The sequence below is a fragment of the Suncus etruscus genome, chromosome 1, assembly GCF_024139225.1.
Source record: "Suncus etruscus isolate mSunEtr1 chromosome 1, mSunEtr1.pri.cur, whole genome shotgun sequence".
NCBI classification, from domain to species: domain Eukaryota; kingdom Metazoa; phylum Chordata; class Mammalia; order Eulipotyphla; family Soricidae; genus Suncus; species Suncus etruscus.
In genome coordinates, this window is record NC_064848.1 from 2,137,230 (window position 1) to 2,165,102 (window position 27,873).

Here is a 27,873-nt window from a genome sequence, read left to right on the forward strand (position 1 = left end):
ACAACTCTTCAATCTACGCTCATCTATATCGGAAACACTCAAGAAAACATAAAAAATCATGAGTTTGATCTTCCAAGTCGTGCAGTCGAGCCACAGGCCGCAAGTTTTGGATTCTGTGCCCGAGTTTGCCAGTGCTCAGGAGAGATACACAGGCCCTAGGTCGGAAGTGAACTCATCCAGGTCTTGCAGCTAGACAGTAAGCCGTCGCAGCCCCGAAGCCCAGTAGCGTTTCTAGCAGAGAGAAACAGGGTGAGGGCGAAGCGTAGAGTGTTCTGCGGAGAGGGCCGTGACGCGGCGAAGGAGGTGGCGGGAGCTTCCGAGGCTCGCTCGGCCCGGGCCGCCCATTGGTCCGCAGGGGCGGGGGCGGGGCCGAGACTAGCTGCCTATTGGTCCGCAGGGCGGGGGGGGGGGCCCGGGCCGCGCTGCCTATTGGTCCGCGGGGCGGGGAGGCGGGGCCGGGCCGCGCTGCGTCTCGGTCCGTAGGGGTGGGGCAGGGGCGGGGCCGAGCCGCGCTGCCTATTGGTCCGCGCGGGCGGGGCGGAGCTCCGCCCCGCCCGCGCGGACCAATAGGCAGCGCGTCCCGGCGAGGCCCCGCCCCTCCGCCGGGCCCGCCTAGCCCCGCGGCCTTGCGAGCAGCGCCTCCGCAGTAGCGAGCGGGCCTCTGCGCGCTGCGACGGACGGCCTGCGGGGCTGCAGCCGCCGCCCCTCCGCCCGCCTTGTAGCTCCGCGCGTCCGGGAGGGAGTCCGTCGTCGCATCTCGGTGTCCGCCGCCCGCCAGCGCGATGGGCTCCGCGGCGCCGTGGCTGCCGCTGCCGCTGCTGCTGCTGCTGTGCTCGGCGTCCGTTCGCGCCGGGGAGGCCGACGAGCTGCACTACCCGCAGGGCGAGCACCGCGCCGACTACGACCGGGAGGCGCTGCTGGGCGGCCAGGTGAGCGCCCGGCCCGGCCCGGCCCGGCCTGGCCCGGGCTTTGTCCCGGGACAAAGGCGCGGGCGGCGGCCTGACAATAGATCGGGCTCGGCGGGGGGAACCCGGAGCCGTCCGGCGGGACAACGTCGCTCTGCCCAGCAGCTGGGCGCGGGGGGCCCCAGATCTCTCCGTTTGCGCCTTGGGGCCCCCGTGGGCGGTGTGGAGGGGCCGGGCGCGTCTTGGGGAACTGGCGAGGGTCGCCCGACACCCCTCCAGCCAGGGCTTCCCGCCACCATCTTGTCCCCCGAGAGCCATGCAACGCTTCCCTCCCATCCCAAAGGAAGAAGTGGATGAGTACGCGAAGCTCAAGCCCGAAGAGCAGCTCCTGCGCCTCAAGGCCATCATAAAGAAGATCGACCTGGACTCCGATGGCTTTCTCACCGAAGGTAAGGGCGGCCTCCTACACCCCTCACCCCTCACCCCTTTGTAGGACAGCGGCACCAAGATCTCCGCGAGGGACGTCGACTCATCCGTGGTTGCAACAGCTTGAGGATGGAGACTAGTAGGCTCTGTCCTCCGGAGCCTTTCTGCAGTGGTTTTGTGCACCTTGCCTATCTGGTTTGAGCAACCGCCGACCTGCTCGCATGACTTGAGTCCTGTGCCAACCATCGCATCCCTCTCCGGGATAAGCAAAGTCTTCTTGAGGCATCAAACGGATGCCTCGCCCTTGCGGTACACCTCTCTTCCTTGGCATCTTCAGTATTTGTTTCTTTTGTGCAAGCAGGTAAATCAGAGACCTGTTGCACGGGATTAAGTGTTTGCCACACTATTAATTGTCAAAGAATATTTGAAGCATGATGGCCTGCAGTGCTAGGACTAAACGCCACATCTCCCGCTCTTATTTCAGTGTTATTAAACTTGACTTAAATATCTAATATCTCCTGAGACAGTAGTCAACCAGAGTTCAAATTTGAGCACTACATGGTGTGACTCAAAAACCTAAAGTAAAATAGTAAAGTGAAGGGCCCGGAGAGATAGCACAGCGGCGTTTGCCTTGCCACCTAAGGTGGTTGGTTCGAATCCCGGTGTCCCATAGGGTCCCCCGTGCCTGCCAGGAGCTATTTCTGAGCAGACAGCCAGGAGTAACCCCTGAGCACCGCCAGTGTGGCCCAAAAACAAAACAAAACAAAAAAAAAATAGTAAAGTGAAAAAAAGAAATACTTAAGAAAACCCGGGCACTTTCAAAGTAGGCTCTCTAGTCTGGAATGGAATGCAGGAGTTGTTAAGAGTATTCTGAACTAAATGCTGTGCATTCTCCTCTCATTGCTTCATTCAAAAGATGAACCTGTCACCTTTCCAAAGTTAGTTATCAAAAACTTATCAAGAGCTGTCTTGCAGAAACTCATTTACTGATCAGCATCGAAGGACTAAACATCTGGAGGATGAGTGGTAAATTAATTCACAATCTGCTGTCAAAGTATTGATTTTGCTGGCCTGGGGAACTTAAGGTTTCATTCTTCTCCTTAAGCAACAGAATTTTAGAATAGCCTTTATAGAGAGATCTCTATTTGATTCTACTAGAAAAAATGCAGAGCAGGTTGATTCTGTGGCTCTTCTCCACATGACAAATCTAAAAGCTGGAGAAAACATTATCTTAAAACAAGTAGTGGGCTCTGCTGAATAGACTTCTGGAGGGTGAGTGCTTCCACAGTGGTGCTCTAGAAGTCTGGGGACCTCACTGGATAGCCATCCTGGTTAGTAGTTCAGTGTAAACTACCCCAGAATTTATTCCAGAATATTCAGGTTGCCCTGGCAATGCTCAAGGAACCCGCTGTTTTCAGGACTCTAACCTGGCCCAGGCACATGCCTAGAATTTGCCCTAAGTATTGTACTATCTCATAGCCCTCTAAATAGACATTTAAAAGATGATAAGGACTATCTGGGGAGATCGTTCAGAGGCCAGCCAGGGTACATTCTTTGCATGTTTGGGACCCCAGTTAAATTCTTGGTACCACATGACCTCCTTGCCAGTATCAATAGGTTTAGTCCCCAAGCAGTTAGGGTGAGCTCTGGTGGTTCCTGGCTCCTAGGGCCCAAACATTCAACTGTCCTGGTTGGCTCAGGATTGCAGGGAACAGGTGTTAGACGCTCTGTACATCATATGGAAGCCCACCTCCAGCCCGCCTCCCCCGCCCACAAGTGATAAACGATGATGCGAAGGTGGACATTTGAGATTTAGAAACTACCTACTTTTTTAGGATCCAGCTTAAGGAAGGTGGCCTTTGTAAAGAAAGGGGGCGCATAAATTATAATTGTTACTGATAAACTTTTAAAATTACTCCCGAAGTTTATGATGCACTTAGAGGAAACATGTAGCATCGTTCTTTAAACATTAGTCCTTGAATTCTCTTTTACAATTTAGGTCATGGCTTATTATTTACTTAATATAATTTGGATACCACTCAACATAAAATTAAGAGAAAACTTTGTATTACTTTCATAAATTAAAAATAAATTTCCTGATACATACTTAAGTTAGTAGTAGGACCCTGATGCGGTTCAGTTGTTAGAACATGGATTTTGCTTGTGTGAGCCCCAGGGTTCTTTCTACTTACTGGTTTCCACTACTGAAAGTGATCTGCTTAACAATTATGAAATATAAACTTAGTAAAATAAGTAGTTAAATATATGTACTTCCTGAGAGTAAGAGTCGATTGCATTTTTTTAGGAGGGAGAATAAAATATTTTTAAGTATAGCATTGTTTTGGTGCTTGGTAATTCACATAACAGATAATTACTGAGCCAGGTGCTTTCTAGGCATTTGGAGTACCTCAAAGAACAAAACAAACTTCTATTTTCTGTAGATAAGGAGTTTACATTCTATTTGGATCATATATCATATTTTCCTTTTGACTCCAACCTGCTTTCCTCATCTCTTCTAGTTCTATGAATACAGTGAGGCATACACTCTTTGTAGACACTGAACTTTTATTTTTTCTTAGAGAAGATTTGGAAATGTTTCCATTTCATCCCAGGCTGAAAACAGAAGATTTTAGTCTTCTCAGTAAAATGGTTTGATGAAAAAGGGAAAAACATTCTCTCTAGGCATCAAGAATTGATTGTGTTCTGGGAAATTTTCACAGGTGAACTCAGTTCCTGGATTCAGATGTCTTTTAAGCATTATGCCATGCAAGAAGCAAAACAACAGTTTGTCGATTATGATAAAAATAGGGATGGTCGCGTGTCCTGGGATGAGTACAACATTCAGATGTATGACCGTGTGATTGACTTTGACGAGAACATGGCTCTGGATGATGCTGAAGAGGAGTCTTTCAGGCAGGTGAGTACATACCAACTTGCTGTACTGGTTTATCAGATTGGTTCACTCGGTTTTCCAGCATGCCAACTATGAGAGGCCCTGAAGCCTGGATTGCCTCGTTCCCTGTCAGTGTTTTTTTATGGTTTAGGTTTGGGACTCTTATTGTGAGCTGGTCATTTATCCCTGCATCTATTTTTTGCAACTGCTTCATTTCTTCTCATTTTCAGAAGGGTGATTTTTAAGAGTATTTTGAATATGGGTCTCAATATTTTACTTCTTTTTTGGAGAGAGACACAACCATCTGTACTCTGGGATCACTCCTAGCAGTGTTTGGGGGACCAAATGTGCCCGGAATTATCCCAGTCCTCCCTCATTATTTTACTTTTTAAATTATTGGATAAGCAGTTGTATATCTGTCTAAGAAGATTATAGATTTTCATTTTCATATTCATTTTTAAACAGTTTTTTTTTTTTTTTTTGGTTTTTTTTTGGGTCACACCCGGCAGTGCTCAGGGGTTACTCCTGGCTCTATGCTCAGAAATCGCTCCTGGCAGGCACGGGGGACCATATGGGACGCCGGGATTTGAACCACGGACCTTCTGCATGAAAGGCAAACACCTTACCTCCATGCTATCTCTCCGGCCCCTTAAACAGTTTTATATGAAGATAACTGAAGTTCTAAGTTGTGAAATACACATAAAGTTTATTATTTTAACCATCTTTAAGTGTGCTGTTCAGTAATGCTAAGTATATTCATGCTGTCATATAATTTATTTCTAGAATCTCTTTTTTTTGTCCCCAATAATCCCTAGAAATAACTGGCATTCTACTTTCTGTCCTTGAATTTGACTATTGATATTTGACTATTCTGATACCGTACTTTTAATAGAATCATGGTCTTTCTGCGAATAGCTTATTACACTTAGCATAGTATACTGGAAGTTTGCCCTTGTATCCTGTGTCAGAATTTCCTTTTAAGATTAAGTGATATTCCAGTTATGTAGGTGCCACATTTTGTCTATTAATGGACACCTATGTTGCTTCAATTTTTAGCCCATTTTGAATAGTGCTTCTAGGACATGGATGTACAGATAGCTTAGACAGCTTGCTTTTATGTTATTTGGGATACATTTCCCAAAATGGAATTATTGGATCATATAGAAATTGCAGTTCTAGTTTTTTGGGAGTTAGACTATCTTCCATAACATCTACACTATTTTGGGGGGTTATTTTTTCTTTTTTGATAGGGGATGAGGACATACTCAGTGGTGCTGGGACATACTCCTGGTTCTACACTTAGGGATCACTACTGGTGGGGCCATACTTGGGTCAGCTGCATGCAAGGCAAACTCCTACCCCACTATATTATTGCTGTGGCTCACAGCTAACTGCTGCATCTCACAGTTTAGTTTGTGAAAATTTATCTTAACTTTTATTTCAAAATTAAAGACTTACTAATGGTAAGAACAATTCAGGACTGTTGACTTGAGAAATCCATTCAATTACCAATTTAAATAGAAGAATTATTATTTCAGTTACTTTTTGCCTTTTTGTTTGTTTTGTTTTCGGGCCACACCTGGCAGCGCTCAGGGATCACACCTGGCTCTATACTCAGAAATCGCTCCTGGCAGGCTTGGGGGACCATATGGGATGCCAGAGATTGAACCCCGGTCCATCCAGGGTTGGCCTCATGCAAGGCAAATGCCTTCCTGCTGTGCTATTGCTCCAGCCCCTGCTTTTTTGCCTTTTAAAAGTAACTTAAAATGCTTACTTAAAAAAAAAAGAAAAGCCAGGTGTTTTAGACATGGTACACTGGGTAAGACTCTTGCAGCCAACCCAAATTACATTCTAGCACCCCATATGGTTCCTTGAGACCCACTGGGAGTAAGCAAGGAGCCAGGAGTAAGCCCAGAACACTAGTGGTTGTGGCCCAACCAGTAACTTTCTCCAAAGGGGAGGTATTTAAACACCTTTTGCCAACAGTTAAATTCAAAATATATTTGGTCTTCAAGTCAAGTTATATTGTTTAACATTGATGAGAATTAATTCTGTAGGAGCCATTCTGAACCTTCCTCCATATCTAAAAACATATTTTTTCACCCCAAATATTCTGAAAAAGCAACAACAAAAACAAACTTTTAGTCTCACACTTATAGGAGGTGCACTGAGGCTCCATGTCTTATCTCAGATGTCCCAACTGGAGTGAGTTTGGGTGAGCCTGTTGTGCTTGGGGGGTGTTGAATAGACTGTGACCATCTGTGACCTGGGATGGAAAAAATGATTGGCAACAAGTACTTATTGACTATTAGAAAATTTGGGGGTCTTTTTTTAGACATTTGATCATTTTTCTGTGACCAGAAATATGCCATAAGGGCTTAATTCTTGTTTGTATCGAATAGCCTATGGCAAATTGGTTTCATTCTGTTTCCAGGAGCCTGTGACTTAGGACCATAATATGTACTATGGTACGTAGTATGCTACATACAGTATACATATAGTATGTATGACTACTAGTAATAGTAGTCATAGTAGTCAAGGTACTTGGAAAACATTTAAACCTTTTCCAGTTCCCTAATTTATACAGCTGTGAAAGTGTAACCCTCTAGTTTTATTGTGACCATGTTTTATCATGTTTTTGTCTTGAACTCTGTAGTCAGTAACGCGGGGCTGATTGTTTTCTGTACAGTTGTGCGTGTGCTATCCCTGGGGCCACCAGTGTGAGGGCCTGGGCTATGCATCCAGTTGTGTCATGTAATAATTGTGACTGGCATAATTGTGCATGGCATTAAACATCTTTATGCCTCAGTCTCCTCCTAACTACACTTGATATCATAAGACTTAGAGAAATAGTATCAAATAATAAGTTGTGGACTGGCAGTCAGTTCTGTGTTGATTTCAAAGAATATTATTATGGACAGGAGAGAAAATACATAAAGAATTCTTGCCTAAAGAGATAGTATAGCATCTAGATAAGGTACTTGCCTTGCGCACAGCCAACCCAGGAATACTCCGGCACTACTCTAACCATGCTAGAAGTGATCCCTGAGCACAGCCAGGTATGAGCCAAAAACCAAAATAATCACAAAAGGTGATTGGATATTTATAAAGACATTTTTTAATGAAAGCTTATTTTTTTCCTATGGAAGCTGATTTGAAAAAAAAGTCAGTTTGATATCTGAATTATTTTGAGTAGAGTGGCAGACCAACAGCTTACAATGTAAATCATAAGTTCTACCACTGAACTACATCCCAAGCCCCCACATTTTATCTGAGCTTAGTTTCTATAGAGACTAAATAAAGGTGGATTGAGAGATAATACAGAAGGTAACGTGTTTTCCTAGTATGTGTCTGATGAGGGTTAGTCTCCATATCACATATGATTCTCCCAAGTCCACTAGGAGTGATTCCTGAGTGCAGAGCCAGTAATATTTCCTGAGCATTTTATGGTGTAGCAAAAAAAAAAAAAAAAGTAAAAGTGAAAAAGCCTGTAATGATGATGTTCAGATCGAGTGTTTGAAAAGCCTTTTTCTTTGATATTGTAAACACCATATAGTCAACACTTTTAAGTAGGATAATAAAAGTTTGAGGCCTCACCTGTCAAAAGTTCATTTGTTCTAACTTTTAAATCAGCTGTTAAATGTGCATGTATATAAACAATATTTATGTATGTAATATGTAATTTTGTATGTGGTTAATCAGAATATTCAAGACTTAGATGTTTGTTCTGTTGTATTCCAGGTTATAAATTGCCTCGTGTAAAATGTTTAGTTTACCAAAAGATGGCAGTTTTGTTCCTTATAACTTTCTGTTATGATTTTAAAGTAGTTGTGGTTTTCTGTCTTTTTACTATTGCCTATATGTAGTACTTTCAGCACTCTAGAATCAAGATTTTTATGGAAAAACGAGTCTTTTTTTTTCTGGTGTACTTCAGAAATTTGAAAACAAGTCAGTGTTTTGTATTCTTTAATTTGAGTTGCTTTCAACTGGTTTTCGTCAGATAGCCATCAATAAAACTTCTTTTAGAAATGGTTATTTTAAAAATGTGAACCAGATTGCTTTTTTTTTTCTTCAAAAAGAAATCTCAACTGTTAAAAGAGATTCTTTATTTTCCATAAGCAAATTTGGCTAAAGACAGTTCCCATAGATAAAAGGTCTATACTTCAAATTGAAGGGTTCTTTCATAAGGAAATCGCAGCACTCAGTATTTTGAATAGTGGCTCATTGAAAAAAAAAAATAACTTGCTTGATTCTACAAAATACCTCATCTGTCTGCTTTTCTTCATATTGAGCCTAACCATAACATCTAAATTATTGGCTAAGTTATTTAAAATTATAGAACATTAAGTTAAAATCAGATATTTGGAAGTGGGTTCTGTTTTGCTTTTTCCTATTGTGGTTGGACGAGTGCCAGGGATCGAGCCCAGGGTCTCACACAAGTGGAGTAAGTGATCTACCACTAAACTACACCTCCAGCACAGATCTGGACAGTTGAAAGTTTAATTCTTTTCAGAAGTGTTTCCAAAGGAGCTCAGCTAGTAAAGTGCATTTCTAGAATTCTGAGCCTCTCACACCTGAGAGCCTATCTCATACTGCTTCTGGAATATGTTTATTGTTTGTCCAGACTACCTGCCAAAGATGATGTGAAGCTGAAATAAAAGTAGGTATGAGAATGTGCTTTAGATATCATAGTTTACATTTTTCAGGGTACTTTTTGTAATGTTATGATATGGATGTGACTTTTAAGCATGTTCAACATTTAATTTTCAAAGCTTCATTTAAAGGACAAGAAGCGATTTGAAAAAGCAGACCAGGATTCCACTCCTGGTTTGAATCTTGAAGAATTTATTGCCTTTGAGCATCCTGAAGAAGTTGAATATATGACGGTAAGAAAGGAATGTCTGAGGAATGATTGAGTGGCTGTAATTTTAAAAACCTGCTTCTACTAAGATGTTAAAACAGATTGCAGAGCAACCAGAACTTTAAGAGACCAAAAGATCTAAGTTCTTCTTGGGAGAGATAGGGAGAGTTTCTGATGGGATGGTGGGGAGGGGTTTCCTTTTGGGGAGCAAGAATATAAAAGACAGAGTGTTTTTAAATCTCTATATTATCTTAACAACAGTCTTTTCCTGGCTTTCTCTTCCATCTCCATATGTTGAGTGCCCTCCTTTGTCCTTCTGAAGCTTTCAGACTTCTGTTTTTTCAATATTAGTAATACTAGAACTTCCGATTTGGTTTACAGCATCACTTATGAAAGCTTATAGGGGTCTCAAACTCGCGGCCCGCGGGCCACAAACGGCCCTCTGTACATCATTTTGTGGCCCTGCCCTAGAGGAATCTTTTTTTGTTTTGTTTTGTTTTAGTTGTTTGGGTCACACCCACCAATGTTCAAGGCTTACTACTGACTTTGCACTCAAGGATCACCCTGACTTTGCCTCCTGCAGCCCCCAGGTAAATTGAGTTTGAGACCCCTGGGAGAAACATATCCCATTTGAATCCCTTTCATGATGGGTTACAGCTGCAATTTTAGATTTAATGAGTACTGTTATCTCTTCAGTACTCAAAAGTACCAACTCATCAGAAATGTTGCTAAACTCCAGATTTAACTCAGCAACACTGAGTCCTTCCTCTGACTTCTGGAATGTAAACTCTGTTATATCAGAGGATGAATGTAACAGATAGTTTTAAAAAAAAGAAAAACAGACAACATTTTTATTGTGGTCTGTTGTCTGGCATTAGTCCTAGCCATGTGATTTGGATCCCTAGATATTTCAGGGAGGAAAGATGTAGCTCTTTTATATAATGGGTCATGGTCAGAAACTGCTACCACAAATAACAAGATTACAGATAGTTTCCACTCCCCCTCTGTAACTCAGTGGCAAGCCTCAGTGTTGGTTCCATTTCTTCTGCCATTGTGAAGCTTCAGATTTGTCATTTGGCAAACAAAATCTGTGACCTACTTTCGAAACAGGGCTGGGCACTTTTTGTTAAAGTGCCATAATTAAAGTTAACAATTGAGTTACAGCGTAGCAGAAAGAGGTTACTGGCTTTTGGTTCTCTAGGGACTAAGGAGCAAAGGAAGACCTCAGAGGGAAGAGTGGGCTGTGGAAGTAATGGAAGGCTGTCGGCATTCAGTAAAGTGGAACTGGAGTGCATCTTCTGTTAATTGGCAGACTGGAGCAACTCTTTGAAAAAGCATACCTGGAGAAGTTGAATGACAAGTATAGGAGAGGATGAGTCAGTTATGACTGAGTTTTGAGCTTGTGTAACAGTGAGCGAGAGGCAGGCAGGACCATAGACAATAGGGTGTATCAGGCTAGGACAGGATGGTCATTGATTGTGTGGATTCAAAGTTGATGACAGCCCATCTGAGGTATGATGATGGGGTATCTTATTTCCAGAAGCTTCCTTAATTTCTGTTTCTTTCTATTGATTTCGTATATCCACTTTTCATCTCCAAAAAGTATATTCGACTTTGGACAGGCAAATGATGAGAAGATCAAGTAAGAATTCCATTTTATATTGAAAGTCAGAATTTAAAGTTACTTTTATTCATGTAGTTCCAGAAATTATTTTATCCATGACAACATTATTGAAAGAAGTTATTCTTTCTCAAGAGGGTTACTTGGACCACAGACTCCTTTAAAAATATGATGCAAACCATCTGTTCTTTAAGGTAAATTCTAAGAGCATCTGAGATCTTCCCTTGGAAACCAATCTGGCTTTCTAAAAGGTGAAGTTCCCCTTATATCTATCACTAAAATCTATAAAAATTTCCTGTAGATGTTATTTGATTTAAATGTAGATAAAGTTTAGATCTAGATGTTGCCAAATCTGGGTTTGACTAGACTTACAGCCTTCTGAAAATATATTTTCTTTGCCGTTGCAATGCTTGACTCCAGATTGAAAAGCATGAGAGAGACAGCAGCCACTTGAGAAAGTGAGAAGCTAAGTGTAACCTGTGGATTAGAGGCAAGGCTTAGGAGAAAGAAAAAGAGCTTGTTGGTTGTACTGGAATGTGTTTTAAAGGTTTTGAGAGAAGGAATTGATGAAGAAAGCTTGGAGCCCTGGGAGGAGCCTGATGAAGACTTAAAGTGCTCAGCAAGTGAGAATGTGTAGAATCTAGGAAGGCAATTGAGGACTTTGACTTGGGGGCGATTGAAGAAGCTAAGGGAGATAGGCATAAAAATAAAGGTTATCAAACACGAGGATGCACCACTGGTAAACAAGAAAGCATTTTAAAAGTCCTGTTTCATTTTTTTGAAAAATAGGAGATTTGTTGCCAAGAAAGTGTCAAAGAGTGTAAAAAGTTAGATAAGGTTCAAAGCAAGTGGCAGATTAAAAAAAATAGCTGTAGTTAATGTGCATTTAGGAGAGCTGCAGTAGGGAAATTTGGAAGGTATGGCAAGAGTCTGTTTGATAAGGTAGAAAATTTTATTTAAAATCATCTCTTTTCTGTCTTTTGTAAAGTAGAAGGAGGAAGAGGCATAGGTCATGCACCAGGGACTTGGTGAGTACAAGATTTCATGAAGGCAAGAAAGGTAGTGCCAAGTAGCCAGCTATGGAGCAGGTTATCCAGGATCAAGAAGAGGAAAGGAGTTGAGGCTTTATGGGAAACCCACACGTTTCAGATCTGTACAAAGAGACTTAGGATAAGGGCACATTAGGGATTATTGAGATGGAAAGGAAAGTAGAGCTAAAGAAGACAGAAGAGGACATGCAGGCTATCTGAGCATGAGCTTAATGCTAAGAGGGAGAGGAGAATGGAGTATTAATAGTGAAGCTTACAGATGGGATGTTGAATATAGAGAGAGACATTTGGAGTGTTGTCTTGCTTCTGAATTCCTGCCTTTAGAAAAATTACCTACTAAGTGTGAACTATCAAAGTGATTGCTTCTGAGGTGTGACTGATTCATTAAAATTGAAAAATTTGTGATTCATATATATGTGTTTTTTTTGTCTGTTTGTTTTGTGAACATGCAATAGGAATTTGTTATCCAAGAGGCTTTAGATGAGCATGACAAAAATGGTGATGGATTTGTTAGTTTGGAAGAATTTCTTGGTGACTACAGGCGGGATCCAAGTAAGTAGCTGGAGTAATAGAGAAGGTGGGTTAAAGTGGAGTTAAAGAACTCTGTTGGATTTATGAATATGAGAGATGACCTGTATCAGATTAAATATAATGCAAACAAAATGAAAGAACTATGGCTTACCTAGAATACTGTCTTATTTACTTTTAGTTTCACTTCTAGAGTCAACCTTTTTTTTTTTTTTTTGAAGTAAAAGCAGGTTTTATTTGGAAATTTTGAGGAAGGGGAGGAAAGGATGTGAAAGAGAGAGAGAGAGAGAAAGACAGAGAAGAGAGAGAAAAAAATAAGATGCTCTAGAGAGATCCCCAGTACACATCCTTGCATAAAAGTATGAAAGCATGTAAGTACACATCTCAAGAGGAGATGTGGATGGCATGTCCTCAAGAACCATGTGTATAGGCTGATCACACACATATGTGTAGCACTGACACATGTGCCCAGAAAGCACATGTGTTCAGCCTTCTCCAATGCTGGAAGTGGGAGGATCGAGAGCACATGCCTCAGTATACATCCCAGAATTAAAGTAAAAAATCATGAAAATGCACATCTCAAGAAGGGAGATGCAGGCCACACGTGCATGCTGGTAGAACACATGGACGCCTCAAACTTTTTTTCCTTTCCACACAATAAAATAACTTATTTCATACTGCTCAGTAAATAAAAATCAATGCTTTTATTTTTTTTTGTTTGTTTTTGGGGGCCACACCCTGTGACGCTCAGGGGTTACTCCTGGCTATGCGCTCAGAAATCGCTCCTGGCTTGGAGGATCATATGGGATGCCTGGGAACGAACCCAGGTCCGTCCTGGGTTAGCCATGTGCAAGGCAAATGCCTTACCGCTGCTGCATCACACTGGCCCCTAAAAATCAATGCTTTTAAAACAAAATCCTGTACCATAGCATATAGATCTTAACAAGGAAAAAATAAAAGCCAAAACACTATGGTGTTGACTGGAAGATGACCTAGCAAGCATTTGAAACTGGAGCCTATCTCTGCATTCTCCACAAGTAGCTGTTTCCTTAAAATTCTTGCTTGAAAGCATCACTTTTTTGTGAATGGCATTTTAAGTTTACATGTAGTTGCTTTATGAGGACATATAGAAAATTTTACAAAGCCATCGGAGGTGCATACAGTTGTTGTAAAAAGTTGCTTGGCTTGGACCAGACTGGTTGGACAGATGATAGGCACTTACCTTTACATGCAATGGATTCTGGTTCTATCTCTAGCACACCACATGCTCCCCAAGCACCACCAGGAGTGAACCCTGAGCATTGAGCCAGGAGTAAGTATGCCCTGATCACTACTAGTCAGGTGTGCTCCTTTTCTACCCACCCACCCACCACCCCCAATAAAAACAAAAACTGTTGCCCAGCTCAGGTAGAGGAGAACACTCAGAAATCTGACATGTTTTCCCCAGGTTTGTTCCTCGGTACCACATGGTCCTTGGGCAATGCTGAGTATATCCCTAGTAACCCTAGTGACACCACTAAGGACATCCTTTGACTGTGAGTGTCCTGCAACACTTCCACCTCAGCACTGCAAGGAAGATTCATTCCTTCCCCCTCAAATGTTACTCAAAAAAAAAAAGTTGGGAAATGTAGTTAGCTGAACATGCAGCAACAAAATTACTGGTTTGTGATAATATGCAATGATTTTAAAGCTCTTCAGCATCACTTTGGAAATTACTAGATACTTGGTCTTTATTTTGAGACTTTTCAGGTAAGTAGTTCTGTTGCCTTGATCTTTCTAAATATTTGTAGAAAACGTAAAGTTTATTTTCTTTACGCTTGGGGTGTTTTTTATGTCAATTTATGCCTTGACATTTGTCTTTTACTTATTTTTATTTGCTCATGAAGCGGCCAGTGACGATCCAGAGTGGATACTTGTCGAAAAAGATAGATTCATGAATGATTATGACAAAGATGGCAATGGAAGGTTAGATCCCCAAGAGCTGTTGTCTTGGGTGGTACCCAACAATCAGGGTATTGCCCAAGAAGAGGTGAGTGCCCCACTCCCTTCCCAGAAAATGTAGTGTTGTTAGGAAAAGGGAGCTCAGATCTGCAAGAATAAAGTAGTGGAATTACTAGGATCAATGCAGTGCTATCTTTTCAGTTAAATCTATGAGGCGTTTCAGGCTGTCTGCAGATAAGGATGTTAAGACTGTTTCATGTATTGATTTTGACGATGCTGAGAGGCTCCAAGTAGGTTATATTTATTTTACTTGGAGACATCCTGTATTTGCTTTGAATGGAGAGGCATCAGGACCCAGCAGAAATTAAGTAAAGGGCTGATAACAGAAAATGAGACAGACCCTGTCACGTACATCGTGCAGTATTTGTTAATATTTATTTTAAAACATGAGCATGTGGAACTGGAGCGATAATACAGTGGGTAAGACTTGCCTTGCATGCAGCCGATCCTGGTTCAATCCCAGCTCAGAGCCATGAGTAAGCTCTAGGTGTGACCCCAAATCCCAAAAAGAAAGAACGTAAGCATCTTGCTGAAAATCTGTATTACTCTTGCATGATACCTGTGGTTCTGTTTGTTTTAAAGGCTGTTCATCTAATTGATGAGATGGATTTGAATAACGACAAAAGGCTCTCCGAAGCAGAGATTCTGGAAAATCAGGACTTGTTTCTTACCAGCGAAGCCACAGATTATGGCAGACAACTTCATGATGAATATTTCTATCATGATGAGCTCTAACCCCTGGGCTGGGCATAGTAGAGAAAAATACCAGCTCCTTTTATAATTTGTGACCAGCTTTACTTTTGTGATACAATATTGATGTTATATTTTACACTCCTAAGTCTTACAATAGTCAAAATTATCTTAATGTAGAATATAATTTTGGCCTTTCAGAAGGAAAACAAAACAAAACCCTGATTATTTATTTCTAAGCATATTGAAGAAATAAGACAGTACTGTGCCATAACAAAGTCTTTCCTAAATTTCCATCTGTTTTGTACTGTATTGTGGAATATTTCAGTTTTGTTTCCATACTTGAAAAAGGAGGATTTTAGAAATGCCTGGATGATATTTACGTAGTCTGTGACATGATTAATTTTTGTCTTACGTAGATTTAATTTGGGAACTGACAAAAAGGGAATTGTTTCTAGATTTAGCATTTTGTTTTAAAACCTTGAAAGGAACCTTTAGGAGGACTAATACCTCACATATTAATGTTGAGAAGTTCTGCTTAATTTTAAAATGGTTTCTATAAAGGGTTTTATTGTAAGAAATAGAACTCTATTTTTGCATATGTGTAGATAGTAATTATATTTAATGTGTAGCTAGAGCATTATGATGTGTGGAATTGACACTGTCCAGACTTTCCATCTTTGACTGATTAAAAGTGAAATGTTCTATCTTTGTATATGTTTGTTTTCTTTCATCAAGATAAACTTTGAATTTAGAATGTGTTGTCTTCATTATTTTTCTGTCTCCTCTATTCCCTTATGTTGGTAATGAGGGTTCTCAGAACTGCTTAATTTTTTGATGAATATTATAATTTAGCTCTTTTTCAGTATAAAAGAATCATTGTTATAACTTATTAATATAGTCCTTACCATGTCAGTTACTGTTGTAGCCAGTATTGTGTCTTTGAGACCAGAAATAGTACATACTTGTCAGCAGAGAACAGTATCTGTTATATATAAAACAATTTTTGGTGAGTAACTGTCCATACCTAAGTGGTCAGGTTTTAACCTGATTCATGAGGTCCATTTATTTGCCTTATGCAGTAGGCTAGAAATCTAGGGAAAGTGAAGCAATGAAAAATTTGTTCTTGCTCTCTTTCTTTCCTTTTATCTATCCTTTCTTTTCTCCCTTCCTTCTTTTGTTTGCTTGTTCTTTCCTTACCCAGAAGTGCTCCAGGCTTAAACCTTGGTCAGCCCCACCCACTACTGTCTCAGGACCCATGGCTTCTTTATTCTTAAATTACTTCACTTCAAGATCAAGAGGTCAGCTGCAAAATCTGTTCATCTTTTCCAAACCAAAGTTGTCTTTTGCATACCAACACATACAGCTTTCTGGGGCAAGCCATGGCTGGTTAGATGTAAGTGGGGTGGAATGTATATTGCTCCACAGAACTAGTTGGTGACACACCATTGTCTCTGTTAATTGTAAAGGAAACCTCATTTGAGATGATAAAGCCATTAGAGCAAAGTGATCTTGTTTTCTGAGTTACTAAATAAGGGTCTTCATAAAACTTTGCATGATCAAAAAATGAACTAGTATGTTAGGCCACTGAAATTTGATGATACCTAAGTTTTTAAATGGTAGCAGAGCTCAGCATATTCTTAGTGAATAAAGGTTTAGACAAATGGCTTTAAAAATATTTAGTTTTGGGGCCACATATGGTGATGCTCAGAATTTACTCCTGGAAGTGTTTAGGGATCATATGGGATACTAGGGATTTAACCTTAGTTGACCTCTCGCAAGGGAAGCGCCATCTCCACTGTACTATCCTGGCTCAATGCCTTTTTTTTTTTAATAAAAAGACTACTTTGAGACTTTCTATGTCTTCCCATAAGTTAAAATAGAAAATGTTATTTTTTTTGTAACCAAGGTGTTTAAATAAAAATATTATTAAAAATATTAATTTTCTATAACAAAAATTACTCCACTTTGAAGTTCTTACCCAGAAACACAAAACATTAATATAAACATATGGCACCACTATGCTAATATTACAATAGCAAATTTTACAATAGTAGTTTATAATAGCAAAGAACTGGAGGACAGTTAATTGATAAATAGATAAAGCAGGTGTGGCATAGGAACACAATGAAATACTATTAAGTTATATGAGAAAACTGAAATTTTGCTATTTGCAGCAATATGGATGTACTGGGAACAATTTTTCGTAAAAGAAAAACTGTATGATTTTTTACTTAATTTACAGAGTGAAAAACACCAGACTAAATAAAGCAAAACTAAACTTTTAGACTAACAGACTAATGAGTGATTATCTGAAAGGAAATGGAGGTAAGTTATATGGTGGAGAATATAACTGGCATTTTCTTGGTAAACTTGATTGTGTATACACTAGTTTTAAAACTCATTTTGAGTCACCATTATTAGCAGTGCTATGCATTAATAGGATAGGGTTTCATGTACAATAATAAAATAACCATAGAGTTTCATGTATACAGTGTTCCAATCCCATGTCCTCCAACTGTCTGTTTCTCCTCACCACTATATTAGGAATAAATTTTATTTTTGTTTGTTTTTATAAATTTAGATCACTTATTTGAACAATTAAGCTATTATTTAATAATAAAATATTATTTTAAATTTTGTTTTGTTTTGTTTTGGGGCCACACCCAGCGGTGCTCAGGAGTTACTCCTGGCTATCTGCTCAGAAATAGCTCCTGGCAGGCACGGGGGACAATATGGGACACCAGGATTGGAACCAACCACCTTTGGTCCTGGATCGGCTGCTTGCAAGGCAAATGCCGCTGTGCTATCTCTCCGGCCCCATAATTTTCAAACATGAATGCCCTAAATAAAGGGCACAGGGTTGGAGATTGTCAAAAGTACAGACTTCCAGATTAAGATAAATAAGTATTAGAGATACATAAATGTAGTTATCTCTGCTATAGTGTATACATGAAAACTGTTAAGAATAAACAAAGTAAATTCTGGGGTGAATGTGAAAATACAGTAGAAAGCATTCTTGCTTTACATATAACTGACTTGAATTCTATCCCTAATATAGATGGTTCCCCTAATCACCATGAGTGAGACCTGAGTTCAGATTAAAAACTAAGTCCTATGAACCAACCAGAACAAATTTAAGTGAAAGAAATTTAAAATTTTTCACAATATAAGAACATTTTTGTGTCTATATGAGATGATAATGCTAACTAAAGTTATGATCAGGTCACATAATTAAGTCAAGTTTTGGTACATCAGTGCTGTGTCATATCACAATTTAAAAAAATTAGATTTAAACCATTATGATTCAAAAATACAATACAAAAAATACTCTCTGCACTCCTACATTCATTGCAGTGCAATTTATCAAATTCAGGAAACAACCCAGGTGCCTGACAACAGATGAGTGGCTAAAGAAATTGGTACATCTACACAATGGAATTCAATGCAGCTGTTAGGAAAAATGAAGTCATAAATTTACTATACAATAGATGAACATGGAGATATTATGCTGTGTAAAATAAGTCACTCAGGGATAGATATAAAATAATATCACTGATTATGGTTTATAAGAAAATAAAAGTGTGGTAATATATCTAGAGACAATAGAAAGAAGTACCGGAGGTCTAGTCTATTGTAGGAATCTTGCCACAAATAGTGGAGCGGTGCAGTTATAGCCAAGAAGAGACCATAATGTGAAGCTTACCACAGAGTGGTGAGCACAGATCACTAATTGCATTAACAATTACAATGACAGTGATTGTGTGAGAGAGAGAGAAGTAAAATGCCTGTCCTGAAGACAGGCATGGAGTAGAGGAGGAGAGAAATCAGAACATTGGTGGTGGGAAAGTTACATTGCTGAAGGGTGGTATTTATTTGATAACTGAAACCCAAATATGAACATTTCTGTAACTAACCATAGTGCTTAAATAATGAAATTATTTTTTAAGAACATTAAGATCAATAAAACAGAACCCTTGTACAATTACTTTGTCCCTCAAGTCCCCAGATTGTAATACATTATAATATTTCTTAGCAGGACACAAAGCAATCTAAAGCCATAAAACTTATGTAACTCCTTAAACATTAAAGGCATAGTATTTTTTTTACATTTCCATGCACATGCATATTAGTTTAAGTTAACCTCAAAAGTTTAAGTGGTTTAAGAATTAGAGTCGGGCCGGAGAGATAGCACAGCAGCGTTTGCCTTGCAAGCAGCTGATCCAGGACCAAAGGTGGTTGGTTTGAATCCCAGTGTCCCATATGGTTTCCTGTGCCTGCCAGGAGCTATTTCTGAGCAGACAGCCAGGAATAACCCCTGAGCACCGCCGGGTGTGGCCCCCCCCCCAAAAAAAAACGAAAAAAAAAATTAGAGTCAAAGGAGCACAGTAAAAACGGTGTTAGAGTGGCAATTATTGTTTGCATAGGCCCACCAAAATGTGAGGGACATGGAAAGGAAAAATCCTTGGCCTAAATATAAGGAGATCCTACCCCTGAAGTTTCCTGTCATAAGACCAACTCTAGGCTCCAGGCAAGATAGTTTGTCCAATCCAAGACATTGTCTGTAGTGCCAACTACTATTTTTCTCACAGTCTCTGTTCTTGGTATGTATCATGTTTCTGTATTAAAGATCCTGGAATCTGCATATCCTACATTGAAGTCAGGATGTGGAGCATCCCCTAGTTTCACTTCACAATTAAAGGGCAATGCCGAGAGCCCTGTCCTGTAAGCAGGTCGTTGTTGTTAAGTTTTCTCAGTGTTAAGGGAAGTTTCTTTTGAGCAGGTCAATGTCAGAGCAGCAGCAGGGCCTTCCCTGGAAGAGGATTGCTTCCAGGTGATGTTATAGACAAACTTGGATGTTTCATGGATGGCTTTGTGTGTTCCAATCTCTATTAGACAAGATCTTATTTGTATGTATAGTATTTTCCCATTTTAATGTGCCTATGCAAACAAGGAACAATGCCACGTGGCGTTATCAGCGCTTATGGGGGCCATAAGAACAGGTCTAACAATCCCCATGACATGGTTCAATAATAAGCATTAAACTGGGAACTCTTTCACCAAAATTTTTTTTGAAAAGCTCACAAAGAGAAGAAAAGATAAAAAGATAAAAAATCATCACTATACGAGAATATTTAGTAAGACATATAGCTGTCAGAGAAAAAAAACACATAAAATATTCAAAAGCCATACGTGTCCATTTAATGTCTTTTGAAATAGTTGGGGTTTGTTAGATACAATGCACGGCTTTGGTCTGTGATTAGGATTGTGCAGTACTGAAGTTAAAAAGAGTAATGTGGGTAACTGATGTTTGAGGGGGTGAGAGAGTTAAGGAGTAAAAATGAGCTTTGCAGGGGTGTGCGAAAGGGCAGAATACAAAATGGACATTCTGCATACGCAAAACATAACTTAAGGATAGGGAATACTCTTAATATATACTGTAGAATGGTAGAGAAATTGCCAGTGACAACCTTAGTGCAATCAAGCAAATCTCAACACATCCCAAGTTAGGATCCACCTTGTCTGGCCGCCTGGGCTGGCACCCAGGGAAGGCCTGGAGGCCGGGGGCAGAAGAGGGGATGGCTGGGGGCCCATCAAGGCTCCCAGCACACCCAAGTTAGGGAGAAGGCCTTCAACATGGGGTCTCCCCAAACCCCATGCCGCTAGAGCTAGCCTCCAGATCAAGAAAGGATTTGGTAGAGAGAAGAAAATGTTATTTTTAAGACTCAGTGGATTTTAACTTTAAATAAATCTCTTTTTAAAATGAAGCTTTTATTTTGATTTGAATAGAGTTGGGATAGATTGAATTGGTCCTTACAGCATAAAAATAAAGATAGAGGAGACTTTCTGAATTATTGGCTGGTTCTGACTGAAGGACTTAATCACTTCCATTGTTTGACTTCAGGTACTATTTTACATAAAAAGCTTAATGGGATTTGCACAGATCAATCTATATGCAGTTCTGATTAAGCAGTTTTCCGAAACAGAAAATAACTAGTTTGTGGTGTGAATTTAATGCCATGATGTATGTGTACGTATTTCAGTGGGTTGTGTTGCCTGAGTTTTTCCTTTGACCTTTAAAAAAGTATTTAGATCAATGTTTGGTTCACAATAATACTGAGCAATAGGTAGTGTTTTCTGCTCCATCCATGTATAGAGCCTCTCTGCTTGAGAAACATTACAGCTGAGGTCCAGAGATGATAGCTTAGAGGGGTGGAACTCACGCCTTGCATGCCCAAGACCTGGATTCAATCGGGATGTCTACCTGCCCCCCAGGAGCTACCAAGTGTGGCTCTGTCTTGGGTGATATAAGAGATAAATCAATAGATGAATCTGTTCAAGTGTTATGATAGTTAAAGTAATTTCACTGACCTAAAAATGTCATGCTGTCCCTTCCACAACCTCAGTCCCTAGTAGCCAGTGAATTTACTCCTAGTTCTGCTTCCCCTAGAACGAATGTCATAGTAGGACAGTGCATTTACTGGTCTTTATAGATTCCTTGGCAGGTTCAGAGATAGAGGGCCGGAGATATAGCACAGCGGCATTTGCCTTGCAAGCAGCCAATCCAGGACCAAAGATGGTTGGTTCGAATCCCGGTGTCCCATGTGGTCCCCCGTGCCTGCCAGGAGCTATTTCTGAGCAGACAGCCAGGAGTAACCCCTGAGCACTGCCAGGTGTGGGCCAAAAACCAAAAACAAAAACAAAAAAAAAAGAGAGAGAGATAAAGTATATATGTGCTGTTGTTTCCTAAGGAGTCTTTGTCATTGCATTCCCTTTTAAGTGAGACATTTCTACTTCAGCTACCAGTAACAGTTAATTGGCTTTATTTCAACATTGAATTTAGCTTATCTCAAATAAACATTTGGCCAGATTTCTAGGCTTCTGGACAGGTTTTTTACAACTGATGCTAATGAATAGCTCATCTACCTAAGGACCTCCAGTAAAATACCTCCATTGGGAGAGGGGAGAGAGAGAGAGAGAGAGAGAGAGAGAGAGAGAGAGAGAGAGAGAGAGAGAGAGAGAGAGAGAGAGAGAGAGAGAGAGAGAGAGAGAGAGAGAGAGATGAGAGAGAGAGAGAGAGAGAGAGAGAGAGAGAGAGAGAGAGAGAGAGAGAGAGAGAGAGGAGAGAGAGAGAGAGAGAGAGAGAGAGAGAGAGGAAGAGAGAGAGGAAGAGAGAGAGAGAGAGAGAGAGAGAGAGAGAGAGAGAGAGAGGCCGGGCGGTGGCGCTGGAGGTAAGGTGCCTGCGCTAGCCTAGGACGGACCACGGTTCGATCCCCCGGCGTCCCATATGGTCCCCCAAGAAGCCAGGAGCAACTTCTGAGCGCATAGCCAGGAGTAACCCCTGAGCATCACAGGGTGTAGCCCAAAAACCAAAAAAAAAAAAAAAGAGAGAGAGAGAGAGAGAGAGAGAGAGAGGAGAAAGAAACAGGAGTGATCCCTGAGTGCAGAGCCAGGAGTAAGCACTGAGCACTTCCAGGTATGGATTCAGAACCTAAATAAAACCTCTCCACTTTATATATACATAAATTATTTAGATACTATATGTATAATTTTTGTGCTCTTTATATTTTTATCCACATATAAAGAATCCAAATGCAAAGAGAAGTACTAGGAAATACCTTGTTTGTCTTTTTGTTGTTGTTGCTGTTTGTTTTGTTCTGTTTTGTTTTGGGGGATCACACCCGGCAGTGCTCAGGGGTTCCTCCTAGCTCTATGCTCAGAAATCACTCCTGGCAGGCTCGGGGGACCATATGGAATGCCGGGTATCGAACCACCAACCTTCTGCATGCAAGGCAGATGCCTTACCTCCATGCTATCTCTCCAGCCCCACCTTGGTTGTCTATGTTTATTTCAGATATACCAGTTTGTGAGCTGCAAAAAGGAAAAGTATTTGATCAAATTTTAAAATGATTAAAAGAACTTAAAAAAAAATTAGATAGCCTTTTATCTTGGCTTTACATCACTAACGAAGTAACCTTATTTTTCTTTCCTGAGACAAAGTTTCAGTGATTAATTTTTTTTATGTTCAGCATTAATGTTTTGCTCTGTTACACCACTAGCAATGGTTGGTAACAGTCAGTCTAGTATAAAGACACGTGAAAAGCGTAAGTGAAGGTCTCTTGTACTTGTGCTGACCTGTTTGAACTGATACTTGACACTGTGTTCTTTAGACAACACAGGATATCATGCAAGTGATTGATTTTGAGTTCTCTGTAATAAAAAAAACTTGATCACATTTAATTATGAACTACCTTCCTAGGGGTTGAGAAGGGGAGGTGTTGTTAGACTGAGACTGGCTATGACTAAGCTGCTTACTGTTATTTGGCATCCAGCAATTAGTCTTTCAGTCTCTGCTACTTCAGCCCTTCATAGAGCCCTACCTCAGCAAAACTCTAAATAACTCTCTGACAGTCCTCTAATGAAACCAATAACTGCAAGCTCAGAGACGGAAAGAGAAGAGAGTGTACTTCTAAATTTAAAAAGGAGATAAACATCTAATTTATTAAATTTCTATGTGGCAAAAAGAAAGAGCATGTTTATCTAGAATCAATGTTTTACCCTACATGAAAATTAAAGAAGTAGAATGCAGGCTTCTACAGCCTCCAGCTGCGTGATTCCACTAATAATTACAAATGAGCTGAGGGAAGAAATGGCTCACGAAGAGAGAACTGACATACATACCATTGGGTTTCAAATGCATATTTATTGTTATTTTTTAGTTATAGGAGCCATCAGCAGAGGTGCTCAAGGGTCACCAAGGCTACTCCTGTTAAAGCTTGGGGACTCATTAATTAATTCAGAGCCTTGCACACACTTGGTGTATTTTCTGCCACTTGAGCATTTTCCCTGGTCTCTCAGTGGTGTGTGTGTGTGTGTGTGTGTGTGTGTGTGTGTGTGTGTGAGAGAGAGAGAGAGAGAGAGAGAGAGACAGAGACAGAGACAGAGACAGACAGAGAGACAAACAGAGAGAGAGAAAGAGAGAGAGAGAGAGAGAGAAGAACTCTGGGTATTTAAATTCATTCATTCATTTATTTGGGGCTTCCCCAGCAATGCTCAGGGAGCCTGTGGGTGACTTATAGTATTACTTAGCTGACTGGGCTGGATAGGTCAGTGCTTGGTCTCTGTGATGCTGGTGGCACATGCATGCAAGTCCTCTGATCCCTGTGGTGATGTCCCCGGTGCCTAAATCTCTTCATCTTGACTCTCTTAGAAATGTTCTGTTCTAATTGTATTCCCATGTGTTTGTCCCCTGATTGTTCCTTATGTTTTACAGATTGACTGACTACATTCTTAGGGTTGTTTTCACGAGAGTCTGGTGTGTGCAGGATTATGGTCGTGTCCTTTAATTCAAATCCTTGGACTGTGCTCATTTATTTCATTTCATAGTTCAAAGTTCCCTTACCCAGGGTGTGCCTTTGGCCTTCCCATAAACATTCACTGCATTTGGGATTTCATTTTCTCATTGGTAACATTAAAGATCTATGACTGGCATAGTTTTTTTGTACTTTTTTTGCTTCTTTTAGAAGCTAGAGGAATTTTTCTAATGTCCATCTTAGAGCTGTCTAATCACAGACCTGGCTGCCCTCTCCACTGTTTAGCTTGACATAATTCTTGCTCTCTCTGACACTAAGGCTCCAGTTTTAATAGTTAAGACCAACAATCTCAGAATTCCACCTCGGAATCCCCTGAGAACTGTTGTATTCTGTTCAGTTTTTTGTTCTTGTTTCTTGTTTCTGGCATCTGGAGATTTCTCCTAATGGCTCTTGTACTCTGATCTGTGTTTGGGTTGTATTTAGTCCAACATTTCTTTGAATTTGGAGCAGTATTTCAGTTAACCATGTTGACTAAAGCCCTGTTGTTCATTTATTTTGAAAGGAGATCATATGTAACCACAACCAGTGGCATCTAATGATGCAAAAATGGGGCCAGAGCAATAACACAGTGGAGAGGGCATTTGTCTTGCACACGACTGACCTGGGTTCAATCCCTGGCACCTCATATGGAGGAGTAATTCCTAAGCACAGAATCAGGAATAACCTTGAACACCTCTGGGTGTGGTTCAACCCCTGCCCAAATACACCAAGTATTAAATGCAATATTAGGTGCTTCTAACATAAGAATGAAGGACCAGGGAGATGGCTCCAAGGTCTAGAGCATATGCTTTCCTGCAAAAGCCCTGGTTTTGATCACTGGCACTGCATTGTTTCCATTGGGTGTAGACTCAGTGTCCTCTGAGTCTACGAAGAGAGACCCTGAGTCAAGAGCTAGGAGTTAGCTCTGAGCATTACTGGGTTTTGGCTCTAAAATAAAAAGAATAATAATGATAATTTAACTTAAAATGCAATCTACAGGGGCTGGACAATAGCACAGCGGTAAGGCACTTGCCTTGTACACGGCCAAACACAGGACAGACCACGATTCGAATCCTGACATCCTATATAGTTGCCTCCGAGCCTGCCGGGAGTAGAGACGGGAGTAACCCCTGAGCGCCGCTGGGTGTGACCCCAAAACAAAACAAAACAAACAAAAAATGCAATCTACAAATTTAAGAAAAATACCATTGTTGGTCACACCGTTTGAATCCAGTGCCATCTGAGAGCCGAGTCCCTTGCTGGGCTGGGAGTCCTCCCCCGCCCCCAGGACCCTAAGCCCGGAGCCTTCACTGGCCATTGGGGAATTCAGACCACTCCAACTCAGAAACAGAAGGTGGGTCCAAAATGGGGGTTGGGAAAGAGAACCCTGTGCAGCAACCCCGCTATTTGGGCAGGACCTGGCAGCTCAGGTAGTCTAGGCCCGGCCTGGGCTTTGGCTTCCAGAGTCTCACAGTTTGAATCCATTGCCGTCTGGGAGCCGAGTGCCTCTGCTGGGCTGGGAGTCCTGCCTCCGGGACCCCATCCCCCGGGCCTTCACAGGCCTTACGAAAGAGATTTCCCTCATCCTCATCAGCCCTTTGACCGGCCGTGCTGGCACGCAGTGCAGTGATTCTTATTAGTCTGCCATGACTACACCATAATGCGCCTATATGAAAGAAATTGTGATGCACATGATCTACTGGATAATAATACATGGTGTGTACTTTCCTATACAGTGCTCATTACCATACCACATATCTCTAGAATGCTCCATATGCCATCTATTCTAGGTAGTCTCTGTAGGAAAGTCTACCCTGATTGGAAAATGGAAAACCTGTCCTGGCTTTAACCACTTTTACTTTCTCTCTTCCTTTTATATTTTATGTCCCATCTCACCTGGGCCTGCTTTTTAACTGTAACCCATCAATCAAGTGATGAGTACATGTGCTTACCATCCTAAAGGCTGTTTAATGTTCGTCTGTAATAGACATAATATCAATTTCTTGGTGTAGTCTCCCCCAAACAGAGCTCATTACCATGTCAGTTGGTGATTTTGAGTTGAAATCTATGATGGCTCTTAAGAATGCCACACACACAAACTAAGCTATTCCTTTCAGCAATCTAGTTTACCTTGACCAGGCATGTCCGGTCTAAATGGTAAAAAAAAAAAGTGGGGGGGAGGAACCTTTTACAGCATATTTGCCAGCTATACATTTTTTCTTTTCTCTCCTTCCTTTTTATCCCTTCTTCTCTTCAAGTGTTCTATCCCATATCACCTAGGAAAGCTTTTCAAATGTAATCCATGAACTATCTGGCTGCCAATGTAGGGGCAGAAGTGTCTGTGCACGCCATATTACTGTCAGTCTAATTTTAGTCTGAAATAGATACAGTATTGAGTCGTTCCCTCCATCATAGATAACCCTTCCCCCACCTCTTTTTTTCTTTCTTTACACCTTACAAACCCTCTCCAAGCCCTTCATGTTAATCCTACATATTTAACCTTTTTCTACTCATTCCTTAACTCCTCATGAAGCAAAACATTCTCCCCAGCCCCGCCAGAAGCCAACTAGCCCTCAAAGTGAAAAGACAAACTCTCTCGGGCCCGGAGAGATAGCACAGCAGCATTTGCCTTGCAGGCAGCCGATCCAGGACCAAAGGTGGTTGGTTCGAATCCCGGTGTCCCATATGGTCCCCCGTGCCTGCCAGGAGCTATTTCTGAGCAGACAGCCAGGAGTAACCCCTGAGCACCACCGGGTGTGGCCCAAAAACCAAAAAAAAAAAAAAAAAAAAGAAAAGAAAAGACAAACTCTCAGCATGGAGGCAAAGCATTTGCCTTGCATGCAGAAGGTCGGTGGTTCGAATCCCGGCATCCAATATGGCATCCAATATGCTCCCCTCAGGAGCAATTTCTGAGCATGGAGCCAGAAATAACCCCTGAGCGCTGCCGGGTGTGACCCAAAAACAAACAAAAAAAAAAAAAAAAAGGAAAAGAAACTGACAGTCTGCTGCTATTGCTTTGCTTTTGGTGACCCTTCTGCCTTTACCTCCTGACACCGTGGACTTTTGCTTGCTATCAAAGTTGGTTCCTGAGAAATCCCCCACTTGAGGACATTTCCTGCTATGGTACTCTTGGGAGCCATCCTACCTAGACTGCACAGCTTGAAGCCGCACACCGGATCTTACCCCTTCCCTGTCTACTTCCAAAGACTTAAAGAGGACATACACATTTCCTTTGAATACTTTTAGATACACCCCTTTAATAGGCATAACCGTTATCGAACATTTCATATAGCAGAGATTTACCCTATCCTCGGTTTCCATTCAATATACTAGTAGTATACTGGCATACTATATGCTACACTATATATACATATATATATATATATATATATATATATGCTATCTATACTAGTATACTATAAGTACCAGTATACTCTGCTATACTAGTAGACAAATCTCTGTTCAGAATTCATGTAAAACAAATGCTCTAGGGTCTGTTGGTCTTGACACCTCAGCCCCCCATAAGCACTAGTAACTCCCTCTGAT

General features: G+C 41.0%; 1 protein-coding gene across 1 annotated transcript; it reads left to right on the top strand.

Moving 5' to 3' along the window:
* The first annotated feature begins 782 nt into the window (after positions 1-782).
* RCN2 (reticulocalbin 2) lies at positions 783-15,731 on the top strand. Its single transcript, XM_049782662.1, has 7 exons — positions 783-929; positions 1,249-1,354; positions 4,052-4,248; positions 8,997-9,110; positions 12,211-12,307; positions 14,170-14,312; positions 14,867-15,731. The coding sequence occupies exons 1-7, from the start codon at positions 783-785 to the stop codon at positions 15,017-15,019; spliced, it is 957 nt and encodes a 318-aa protein (XP_049638619.1). The 3' UTR covers positions 15,020-15,731.
* Positions 15,732-27,873: the final 12,142 nt, after the last annotated feature.